This window comes from Geotrypetes seraphini, chromosome 4, assembly GCF_902459505.1.
Source record: "Geotrypetes seraphini chromosome 4, aGeoSer1.1, whole genome shotgun sequence".
In the NCBI taxonomy this organism is placed as follows: domain Eukaryota; kingdom Metazoa; phylum Chordata; class Amphibia; order Gymnophiona; family Dermophiidae; genus Geotrypetes; species Geotrypetes seraphini.
The window spans coordinates 204,613,677-204,626,654 of record NC_047087.1 but is presented as its reverse complement, the minus strand read 5'-3'; the positions used below and the strand labels follow the sequence as shown (position 1 = coordinate 204,626,654).

General features: G+C 41.4%; 1 protein-coding gene across 9 annotated transcripts in view; it reads right to left on the bottom strand.

Annotated features, from left to right (window-relative positions):
• CCSER2 (coiled-coil serine rich protein 2) overlaps positions 1 to 12,978 on the bottom strand; it is a 296,048-nt gene that overhangs the window by 96,653 nt on the left and 186,417 nt on the right. For all 9 annotated transcript variants that reach the window (XM_033940825.1, XM_033940821.1, XM_033940822.1 and 6 more), the window contains 2 exons: positions 7,590 to 7,682; positions 4,235 to 4,333 (listed from right to left, as the gene is read on the bottom strand). In XM_033940825.1, coding sequence (XP_033796716.1) covers positions 4,235 to 4,333; positions 7,590 to 7,682 — 192 coding nt within the window. The remainder of the gene's footprint in view (positions 1 to 4,234; positions 4,334 to 7,589; positions 7,683 to 12,978) is intronic.

Here is a 12,978-nt window from a genome sequence, read left to right as displayed (position 1 = left end):
CTGGTCTGACCCAGTGGAGGCAACTTCTTGTTCTTAGATGTTTAATAGCTGCTTATTGGAAACAACCCCTGGTACCAGATGAACACGAATGGAAAACAAAATTTCTAATGATAGGGAAAATGGAAATCTATGTATCTATGCGTCGAGGGTTTTATCAACAATCGCTACAATCCTGGTCTGTTATTGCTAAGAAATTGAATCTACTGAAAGTATAGTTTTATAAAGAGATCCAGATTCCCAATATATATTTAACATTAGGGCAGGGGGAGGGATGGATATGGAATGTAATATATGGATGTATTTATTGTTATTATTCTTATGGATAACAACTTCTTGTAAAAGTGGAATATTCCACATTCTATGTTTTAATTGTTTGAAGTCTCAATAAAATTTGTTAGGAAAAAAAAAAAAAATGCTAGTGCAGCTTTGTAAAGAAGGGGTATATGAATTTTCCAAGTATACATACCAGTTTCTTTTTTACTCACAAATGAATTTCTGTATTATGTGTACAGGAGTAAGTTTACTTCCAGCCCTTTTGTCTACATATGAAGCCCTGATAGATACTTAGGCATACCAAGGAAAGACAACTGCAACAGACATACAAAAAAATGATAACAAGCATGAACTCTGAGAAAGCTAGACAAATGATGCAGACAAGCAGGACTGAAAAGCACAAGAGATGACACACTGGCATGCCAGTTAAAAAGGTAACAAGTGAAAAGGCACTTTGCACTCTTGACTCCATCAATCGACAATGCGGGGAATGTGTGGTGCAGTGGTTAGAGCCACAGCCTCAGCACCCTGAGGTCATGGGTTCAAATCCCACACTGCTCCTTGTGACCCTGAGCAAGTCACTTAATCACCCATTGCCCCAGGTACATTAGATAGAGTGTGAGCCTGCCAGGACAGATAAGGAAAAATGCTTGAGTGGTATATAAATACTTAAATAAATAAAATAAATATAACTAGACTATAAGAAATACAAAAATCCAATAGATTTGTTGTGTAATGACAGACTTATATGGAAATAGCCTTTTATCAGCCACTGGGGCTATCTTGCCATTTTCAACCCACAAGACAGGAGAAGTGATCTCAAATGGTCTGTGGCAGTCTGAAAAGCATCCACTCTCACTCTAACCCCTCCATGAAAATATAACATTAATAAGTTAAACATTAGTCAAGAAAAAAAAATCTCACACAAGCCGTACAAAATCAACAAACTGTACAGCCCACACTGTCTATATGTACAAATGAGACATACCAGAGTTACTGAAACTGCAACTAATTCATCAGGAAGAGCATTACATGTTCCACTTTAATCTTGGAGGAACATCTGTTGAATATGAGCAGCTGAATATAGCAGGCTATAATGGAGGTACAAGCTGCCATTTCCCCTTTCTATCAGGCAATAAGCATAAGCATATGATGATCTTATTTGCCGTTTCACCAAATTTAACTTCATGCTCTTTAAATTTTACTGTAATATCAGATGAGAACTGACAAATTCAAAACGTTTTTTTGTAATGATGACTCTATTCTGTTAACAGTTAGCCATATATCATTCAGCGTGATCACTTTATCTTTAGGGAGAGCATCAGAGTCTGGCCCCCTAAAACCATCTGCACAGGGGATAGCCCTTTAGCTTCCATTAAAGACTGACTTGATATCTCCAGTCCAGATAATAAAGATAGTTATGGAGATGAGACTACTCCCACACTTTGGGAAGGAGAATCTACTGTCCCAACAGTATTTAGTGGTTGAGGATAATGAAGCAGTTTGAATATCTACAGTTACCTGCTCTTCCACACGTGGCAAAACAGGAGCCATAAGATGATGATCCAGCGGGCTCGTTATCAGAGTAGATGGAATTACTTTGGCCTTCCTTTTGCCCATAGTAGTAGGATTCGATATTGTACTGCTCTTCTTGGGCTCCAAAGGGGCTCAAAAGGGGCATGTTACACTCATTTAGCCACGCCCCTTTGGCTCACAGCCCGAGGCTCGCGACCGCAGACTGCGGAACACGGCTCACCGGCAATTTAAAGATCCCGGCAGGACCTTCTCCAGCTGGCTGGGGGCTCAGGCAGCTGCGGGACTGCCTGTCCCGATGTAAAGTGCTCAACAGCACTTGCGGCCAAAACGATGGATGTTTTGAGGACATAGTTGGAGTTTCAATGCATAGACCATTCACCCTACTCATCAGATCTTGCTCTATCTGACTATTTTTGTTTCTAAACCTTAAGAATTTGAAAGGGTGACAATTCGAGTGATTCAGAGGTGATTGCAGCAACGGAGCAATATTTCAGTGACCAGATATCGGAGTATGTTTTGGAAGAATTACAGAAACGTCAGACACGATGTGCCAAGTGTGTTGAACTTAGAGGTGAATATGTGGAAAAACTTGTAAGTTTCTTGATTCGATGTCTTTCCCTTCTTGGTTGGGCTAAGAACTTTTCAGTATTCCTTTGTAAAGCTAGTAGGAAAACAAGTATCTAGGGTTTAGGGAAGAGGGGAATCACAAAGTAAAGAAAAGGAAAAAAAAGGTGAAAATGGTTCACAGCCAGAATAACCCTGATGAAAATGCTTAAAATATCCACAATGAAAATGCTTTAGACTGCTTTCTATGCATTCTCTCCTTCACCTCTCAGAGTAGCAATCATTTATTAACCCCCTGATATGTTCTTTTCCTTCTTCCTCACTGACTTTGACTCCTGGCATCCCTTCCTTTCTTTAACCCTCATCTCCTTCCCTTATCTTCGGTGACTTCAAAGTCCATGCCGATGACCCCTCTGACTCCTATACATCCAGGTTTCTCACTCTAACATCCTCATACAATCTCCAGCTGTGCTCCACCGCCCCTATGCACCAGAAAGGCCACTTCCTTGACCTTGTCCTCTTCTCCAACTGCTCTATCACTAAATTCTGCACCTCGACTCTTCCCATCTCTGACCACCAGCTGCTAACCTTCACAACTCATCACCCTCCCCCCCCCAAATCCAGCCGATCACTACCCATACATTTAGGATCCTTCAGGCTATTGACCCTGACATGCTCTCCACCACTGTTTCATCTCTCTTTTCAACTATTATGTCGTACAAATCTGTCAATGAAGCTATCCTATCCTTCTAGTGATACCCTCACCCCTCCCATTTCATATCCTGTAAGACTTGCCAAACCCCAGCCCTGGTTGACCCCCAACATCCGTTACCTGCACTCATGTGCCTGAGATGCTGAACATCTTTGGCTTAAATCCCGCACACATGCTGACTTCATACACTTCAAATTCATGCTGACGTCCTTCCAAACTACTACAATCATTTAATTAACTCTTCATGCCAACCCTGTCTCTTTACCATACTCAACTCTCTACTCAAAGTACTTCCACATCCTATCCCCTCCTCACTTCCCCTCCAGACGATGGCAGAGTTCTTCTATGACAAGATTCACAAGATCCACCTTGAATTCTCAACCAGGTCACCTCCCCCACCACCCTTTCCAGCTGTCAACTCTGCCAACTTCCCTTCAACAACCCCTGCCACCTTTTCCTCCTTTTCTGAAATCACAAAGAGGAAACTGCTCATCTTCCTTTCTCCTCCAAATTCACCACCTGTTCCTCTGATCTGATTCCCACCCACTTACACAGAGATGTCCTGTCTATCCAAATTAGATTGCAAGCTCTTCTGAGCAGGGACCATCTTTTGAATATTAAATGTACAATGCTTTGTACACCTTTCAGCGCTATAAAAATGATAGGTAGTAGTAGTAGTAGGGGTTAAAAGAGCCATACAAAATGAAGTATAAGAAACTAAAAAAAGTATACTTTAAAGGACAGATTAAGATAAAGATACCCAAACATTTTAAGTAAGATAAATTTAGCTCAAAAAGTAAACTTTCTTCAAAGGAAACAAACCCTTGAATAAGATCTCAGTATGAAGCTCCAAGGAGATAGACCAAAGAGTAACATCAAAACATTCTTTACAGGAATGGTGGTGGATATATGCAAAGGGCTCTCAGAGAAGTGATGAATGAAAACAGTACCCAATTTTTTTAAAAAACCATGCGATAAGGAAGCTCTTTAGCTGAAATGGGAATGTGGAAGTTAACAGGGGTTCAAGACTGCATACCTGAAATGAAACTGGGCAGACAAGATGGGCTTTAGACTTCTTATCTGATATCATATTCAATGTCTATACCCATAAATTGCATTTGCTCACAGAAGTAACTTTGTAGTACTCACTGAACTCCTCCTAAATGGTGTCTGTGTATATCTCTCAAAATGTGTACGCCTCCCGCCTTTAGAGTCTTGGCTTTCTGTGGAGCATTTGCATTTGGTAGTCTTTAAAGAAATCAAAAAAGATGAACAAAAAAAATCCCATGAGTAATGATGATGCATAACTGTTATGCATTCATAAATGACATATGAAGATATTACACCAATCTAATATAAATACCAGAATTATTTTCTTAATATTTCTGCTTGTTTTTTTGAAAATCACATGTAATGTTGAGACTGAGGATAGAAACGTTTTGCAACAGCAGAAAATATGTTTATTAAAAAACAAAAAATATCATTAAAGTTTGCAAAGGATTTAGCAATACTGCGAAAATAATGCTAGTTCCATTGGCAAAGATGTAGTTTAGAGAATCCTTGGCAAATCACAGTTATACACACATCTTCAACACATAACATTACTATTTAAAGAGGTTTTTTTCCTGACATGATGGTAATATTAATCTAAAACAACATTTTGCTGAGATATTTTAAAGCAACAGCAAAAAGAAAAGTTACTTACCTGTAGCAGATGTTCTTCGAGGACAGCAGGTATATATTCTCACATATGGGTGAGGTCATCCATGGAACCTGGTATGGACAGTGAAAAGTGTATTGTCACTCAATTTTAACACCGTGCAGAGGAGGGATTCAAGATGGTGCAATGATGAATGAACACATAAACTGTGGCTCTGCAATTTTGAAGCTAAGTCTGCGAAATCAGAAACCCAACCTCTTTAGGAAGGGGAAAAGGAGAGCGAAGGTTTGTGAGCCTCCCCCAGTGTCTTCTTCTACTCCTGTGATGAAATAGGCAATGCTCGATTGTTTTTGAGCAACAGTGGGACCGAATGCTTCTTTCTCTTTGTCTATGCCAATGTGCAGATCCCCCTCAGCCAGAAAGTGGCTTGACTGTTGATCGGCACAGGGGAGTCCCTTATTCAGATAACTCCCGGTGTGCAAGTGGGCAGACGACGGAAACAGCGAGCTTAACTTGAGAAGATCTGTCTACAGAGGTGGCCTCAGATCCTTGGGCAAGAAACAGAATACTCTTGTGAGTTAAAATCCAGACCCTTCCTGATTTTGAACAAAGGAAAATTGTAAAAACATCCATAGTGCCTTTGGAGTCACTTTGGGAGGCCATTAGTGGCATGCACCTTTCTGTGTTGGGAAAAGTTAAGCAGAATACTTTTGATTTGAAAGTTATTTCAGAAGCATTTTTTCTTCAGGCACAGGTTTCCAGTCAATGTTCCTCAGAATTGATGGCATTGAAAGATAAGATTCAGACTTTGAAATCTGTGGAAGCAATTACAATAAAGGATAAGAACTGTACATCAAGACATTTGGAATATTTAGAAAGTCAACTTAGGAGACACAATTTGAGACTTTTAAATTTTCCTAAGTCTCCATTGGTGTCTGCTATAGAGATGTTCAAAATATATCTTATTGAAGTCCTAAGATGCTAGCTGATTCATTGCCCCCAATCACTAGAGATATATATTTACAGGGTATTAGAAGATCTGAAGATATTAACCCTCTGAGCTCTGGTGTGAATGGGGGAATTCTGGGCCTGACAACTTTTCTGGAGTCTTCTTTCTAAGTGATTACACAAAAAACTACAATACTGGTGTGCTTTGTTTTTGAGTTGGACCGTAATACATTATTGAAACCTTCCTTTAGATATCTGGAATCAAACTTTTTAGGATCTAAAATAAGAATATTTCCTGATTTAGTGCGAGATACGCAAATATGACATAAAGCTTTCTTGGTGTTGAGAGCCAGGGTACAGGCTTTACCTGCTAACTTTGTGTATGATTTCCTTGTGCTGCTTGTATTGTTTTTTTAGGGTAAGCTGTCAATTTTATGATCTTAAACAGAAAAATTTTTGAGTTGTCTTTGTGTTGATGCTTTGAGGCTGTGGAAGCTTGGGCATGTCTTTAGGGGAGACATGATTGTGCTTCTTGGTTCTCTTACAAGGCTCTCCCGATGTTGAAAACAATGATGAAAACATGAGTTCCTGCACTACGTCATCGATGCTGGTGGTACAGGTGTTGACGTCATAGTAGATTGATGTTGAGTGTCACAATAGAATCCTCAGGCATGGTTGGTGTCCCTGAAGTGGTACCAAAAAGTTTTTCAAACTGAAGTTTCTGAGCCTTAACAACCCCTAATGCATGTGAGAGCAGAGAGAGCAGGAAATGTCAGTGACTGAAATAGTCTTATTACATCATGTGCAATGTGCTTTGGACATCAAGAGGAAAACTGTCAATGCAAAGTCAAAGGACTCAATAGCCCATAGAACTTGAGTAAAACTCAACCAGAAAATGGTTAAAGGCTCCCAAATCAGGTAAAGGCTTCAGGAGGCCCAAAGGCCAAAAAACAAACAAATATTTTGACTAAACAGGAAGAAAAAAAGAAACCCACTAATAATGATGAAAACTGAAAGAAAAAAATAAAAGGAAGACATCAAAAAGCAAATGTTTGACACACTGAGAACTCTGAAAAACACAGCTTCTCAGCTCCACAGAAAACTAAGAACTGCAAGTCCCATGAGCTGACGTCAGGCAGGAAGGCACCAGCACACATGCACAAGGGCAGTGCTAAAATTTAAAGTGACAGTACACTTTTCACTGTTTGTACAGAGATCCGTGGATGTCATATGTAAGAATATATAACTGCTTGTCCTCTGAGAATTTTTCACTGATTCCAGCAAAAGTGAAAATAAAGTCACACTGGATAGTAGTAAAGTATGAGTAATGGAGGCTGTAGAAGCTACAGCCAAAGTTACCTTTACAGGAACAGTGTTCTGTTTGAACCAAGAAATATGGAAGCAGAATACAGCACTATGGATACAAATCCTAACTAGTGCACTGAAAATAAACTGCTTTTGCTCAGTAACTTTGATTTGATTTTCTAACTTTTGAAATTAGATGATGCAAGGCCACTGAAACTACAGGGGAGGGGGCTGGGTGAGAAGAGAATATAGGAGCTAGAAAAGAAGATGAAGACATTATGTATAGAGAAGGAGATTATGAAACTATGGATTGAAAGAAGGAAATATTGCACCTGAAACAACTAGAACTGGGCAAAGCAAGCACAAGCATGCTGACTATAGCCCACATGTAAGTCATGAGACTGCCTTATTTAAAAATGTTCAAAACACCTCTTACACAAATTATTCAACAGAAAGCAATGGGATAAAAGGGTAGCTATAAGATCACTATTCAGGCAGCATATTCCCCTACTTGTCAAGAACTGTGCACAAAAAGTCAATGGAAATGTTAGATAAAAGGTTCTAATATTTTGAAAGTATGACTGTACTTACAAGGAGATCTTCTAATTGCTTAATTCTTTCATCTTTCTTCTTTGCATCTTCTTTAAGCTGCTTGATCTCAAGCAGCAGATCATCAGTCTGTGACTGAAGAATAATAAATAAAATAAGCAGATTATATTTATCAGAAGTTTGCTAAACCACAGTACCAAAGCACTTTCCTAGAAATAAATGAGGGTCAAAAGCCATTTCAGAAAAATGTGCATTACTACGAGTTCCTCCTAGAAATTATCATCAAGATGAATGTGGATAAAGGCAGAAGTTCTGTGTCCATATGACCATGAGAAAAAAAAAAAGAAAGGAAGGATGGAGTAAGTTGACCAAGTTGAGACTCTTGCAGCAATATACAAGATTCAACAAATGAACCCCGATATTATATTCCTTTCATCGTAAGACAGTCAAGGCCAGCTCAAGTGTCATCCAATACCCTCACTGTGCTGCCCTCTCTTATCTGTGGTGTATCTCCCATGATGAACACTTTAAACCCCCTACTGTGCAACACACAATGGTGAACAATCCCCACTGCTATGAACCCCCTCCTCCATTATGAATCCACATACCCAACCCTTTATTAGTTTTACTGAAAATATAAAAGCCAGCATCCCCTACGCTCCCCTCTGTCTTTCTCACCCCTTCCCCAATCCAGTATCCAGAAACTCTTCTCATCCAGTCTCAATCTCTTTCCCCACATTTTTAGCTTTCTCCTTTAGAAACATAGAATTCGCCCTTTCCTCCCTGAGCACACTACCCGGACCTTGTCCAAGCTCTCGTAACCTCATGCTTAGATTACTGCAATCTACTCCTAACTGGTATCCCTCAGTGTCTCCTCTCCCCCTTGCTATCTGTACAAAACTCTGCTGCGCGACTCATCTTCTACCAACCTCGCTACGCTCATGTCACCCCTCTCCTTAAGTCATTTCACTGGCTCCCTGCTATCATATTGCTGACCTAACAAGTGTGTTCATTCTGCTGCCCCTCAATAGCTCTCCTCGCTTCTCTCTCCTTATATACCTCCTAGAGAACTCTGTTCCTCAGATAAGTCACTCTTAACGTTACCCTTCTCCTCCACTGCCAATTTCAGACTTTGTTCCTTTCATCTAGCTGCTCCCTATGCCTGGAATAAATTATCCGAGTTTGTCCGTCAAGCCCCTTCTCTTGTTTAAAAGCAGACTGAAAATTCACCTTTTTGATATAGCTTTCAATCCTTAACCCTACTCCTCTGCCCTCCAACCCAGCCGCTCCTCTTAACTGTATTCATTACATCTTATTTGCCTGTCTAGATTGTAAGCTCTTTCGAGCAGGGACTGTTTTCTTACTTTTTGTGACTCTGTACAGCACTGCATGCATCTGGTAGCACTATAAAAATAATTAGTAGTAGTAGTAGTAGTAGTAGTATGTATGTATGTATGTATACCATCCCTGCTCAGCAGTAGCCTTTGGAATATCATCCCACGGTCCAGGAAGTCAAACCACTCTCGATGACACCATCCACATAGCCATGCATTCATCTCCAGGATGTGTGCTTCGCTGACATGGCCCTTATCCTCGACAGGGAGGATGGACGAGAATACCACCTGTGCACCTGCTTCACCTTCTCTCCCAGAGCCACAAAGTCACTTTCATATGTTTACACATTCTCCCCTCTCCCCATCCAAACAGTACAGCATCTCCCTCTCTTACTCTCTCCCTTTCCCACCACGGTCAGGATCCCCCTCTCTCTCCTTCCCTGACATCCCCAACCCCATACTCAACATTTCCCAGCTCTTTCCTGTTTCATGTCAGAATCCCTGTCTTTTCCCCTCTCTTCTCTATTTTTCCTCTCTACCTTGCAAGCAACACTAATTAGAGGCAGCGATCTGCCACCAATATGCAACAAAACAAAAAGCAGATCAGTCCCAATGGAAATAATCTGATTTACTAATAACAAACACCCGATGTTGTCACGTTTTGCCCACAGACTGCATCAGGGGTAATAACTGTGAACAATGGAAGTAAACATCAAACCAAAATCACACATATAGTCATATTGACTATATGTGGTGGTTAAAAACACTAGAAACATGCTCAACTGATTCATAAATGTAGTGTGCTTGACAAGCTGTTTCTTTGATAATAATAACAATAATAATATACAAAAATGTGAATATAAAAACAGGAAAAGTGAGAGCTTGTGACATTGTGCAAACAACAGTTCATTAAAAAGGAATATGACACATTATACTTAATGCATTTAACACCTACAGCGAGGGAATGGTCCAGATGCACTAAAATTGTCGCTAAAATCCAGTGGGTTGTTGTGGGGTAGACAAATTGTCCAACTGTAAAACGGTGATCGATGTACAACCGACTGTGCGCAAATTAGTTTTGCAGAGGTGCAGAGCTGGCAGGACAAACCCTGAGCAGCTGAGCAGGGGAAACTCCGAAGTAGCCTTCTGCTACTGAGCTGTTCAGGGCAGGAAGAGTAGTTTCTGGTTACACACACATCTGCACCCATTTAAAAAAACAAAAAACAGCAGGAGGGATACCCACTCCCTTCTTTCTCAGCCACCCAGACCCCTCCACTCGATCCCCTCCCCAAGAACTTAAAAAAAAAATAATTAAAAAAAATCAGTAGGAGGAATGCATGCTCCATCCTGCCCTAGCCAACCAGACTACCCCCCACACCCCTGACTGTCCAAAACCTTCCCCTCCCACTACCCCCAACACCAAGGCCCTCCCTTTCTGACCCCTCCTACTACCCCCATGCTCCCAGAAGGCCCTGGTGGTCTAGTTGGCTTTAGAGAGTCAGGTCAGAACCCACCCAGCTCATGCATACACCCAAATTCCCCCTTGTACCTTGTTGTTGAAATCAGGAAAGAGGGATGTTCACTCCCTCCTGCTGACAGGGCCACCTCTTCAAAATGGTGGGCCTTCTCTTTCCCAGAACATCCTGGGGTTCACTGGGAGGGTCCTAAGACTCTGATTGGTTCAGATACCTAAGGCCCTAAGGGGGGGAGGGCATTTCTGAGGCAGGAGGGAGTGAGGCTGTCATGGCTGTCTATGGCAGACCTATCGGTAACAGTTACCTGTGGGTAATTTCGGGTCGTTTGTAGTGGTTGCTAGATTTAGTGCAGGCTTAAGCAATGTTAGAGCATTGGTAGGGTGCTCAATTTAATATTAATGACCTAATTTTAATACCAATGAAGTCATTTGCATGGCAGAGTCAGAGGCTGCAACGAACACACAGAAAAACCCGCGATGAGCCATTGTGGACATCGGTCAGTAAATTACATCTCCTGTCAAACAAATTCAACTGGTTTAGCATCCAGGCCTATGTTAGCACAAACCCTGCTAGTTAGCACTTCTAAACCACACAGCCTAAAAGAAAGAATACAAACATATAAAGCTAAATTCTTAATGTGTCATACTCCTTTTTAATGAACTTTGTTTGTACAATGTCACAAGTTCTCACTTTTCCTGTTTTTATATTCACATTGTTATTAGTTTTATTATCAAAGAAACAGATTGTCAAGCACACAGTATTATGAATCACTTGAGCAAGTTCCTAGTGATTTTGGCCATCAACTATCTGAAAGTACATATCATATACTGGTTTAAATGAAGTCCTGTGTATGGAAATATGTTAAATAAAGTAGTGCAAAAAACTCCACTTAAAAGGTAGCTGAGAGTCTGCTCAAATGAAAGAATAAGCTTCAGGTTTTATTGGCAGAGCTCAAGCTCAAACCACCACCTCCACTCATTGGCTAAAAAACTTCCATAGAGTGACAACTCGCTGTTGAGGTTTAAAATAATTGAGGACCAAGATATTTTGCAACTGAACCCACCGTGAATGTTTAAAGCAGTCTATTAAAATGCCAAAGTTTCACAGCACTAAGCCGTTTCTTCAGGGCTAATATGACCTTGCTTGAATCTTCACAGAGTGACAGAGTTGTGCTCACGATCTCACCAGCTATCTTTAATTGGAATTTTTTTGCACTACTTTATTTCCCCACTTCACCTTTTGCAATACTGAAAGTATGTTAATGCATGTTTGAATATGCTTTTAATTTATTATTTAGAGGGATGGTTAACAAGACTAAGAATGTTATAATGTCCATGTATCGCTCCATGATGCGATCTCATCTGGAGTATTGCGTTCAATTTAAGTCTCCTTATCTCAAGAAAGATATAGTGGCGCTAGCAGTGGCGTAGCAAGGGCGAGGCGGTGGAGACAGATATCCCTGGGTGCAAGCATGAGGGGGGGTTGTTCCTGGCCTTGGGGTTCATGGTTTGGGAACTTCCAGGTGGGGGGGAGAACAGCAGGCAGGGTCGTGGCTCTGCTGCAATCCCAGGGCAGACAGGAGGTTTAATTGCGGCTCTACCACAATCCCTCCGATGGCTCCTGGTAGCGTTGAAGATGAGGCGGCAGTCTGGTATCCCCAGCAGCAGCAATCAGCTGATTGCTGGAGAACGCTGGAGGATTGATGGCGCATGCGCAGACTTCCACACATGCACAGAAGGAGTCGTGACAAGGCCAGAGGCGTGGTAGCACGTCAAAGACTTTCAGAGGGCCGGGAAAAGCAGAAGAGGGTCCAGGGAAGGAGTCAGAAGGCAGCGGGCAGGTGAGCGGACCCCAGCAAGGTAAATGCTGGTGTCCGGAACAGTTGTCGGGCCACGGCTGAGACCTGACAGGGCGGGTTCCATCAAGTTTTTCAAACAGATTGGGGAGGGGGGTCAAAAAATAATGGGCCCTAGGTGTCACATATGTTAGCATGCCACTGGGCGCTAGAAAAGGTACAAAGAAGAGCGACCAAGATGATAAAGGGGATGAACTCCTCTCATATGAAGACTAAAACGGTTAGGGCTCTTCAGCTTGGAAAAGAGACGGCTGAGGGGATATATGATTGAAGTCTACAAAATCCTGAGAAGAGTAGAATGGGTACATGTGGATCAATTTTTCACTCCGTCAAAAATTACAAAGACTAGGGGATACTTGATGTAGTTACAGGGCAATACTTTTAAAACCAATAGGAGGAAATTTTTTTCACTCACAGAATAGTTAAGCTCTGGAACACATTGCCAGAGAACAGTTAAGCTCTGGAACACATTGCCAGAGGTTGTAGTAAGTGCAGATACCGTAGCTGGTTTTAAGAAATGCTTGGACAAGTTCCTGGAGGAAAAGTCCATAGTCTGTTATTGAGAAAGACATGGGGGAAGCCACTGATTGCCCTGGATCAGTAGTAAGGAACATTGCTACTCCTTGGGTTTTGGTCAGGTACTAGTGACCTGGATTGGCCACCGTGAGAATGGGCTACTGGGCTTGATGGACCATTGGTCTGACCCAGTAAGGCTATTCTTATGTTCTTATACGATTTAACTGGATTTTATTTATGATTTGACTATA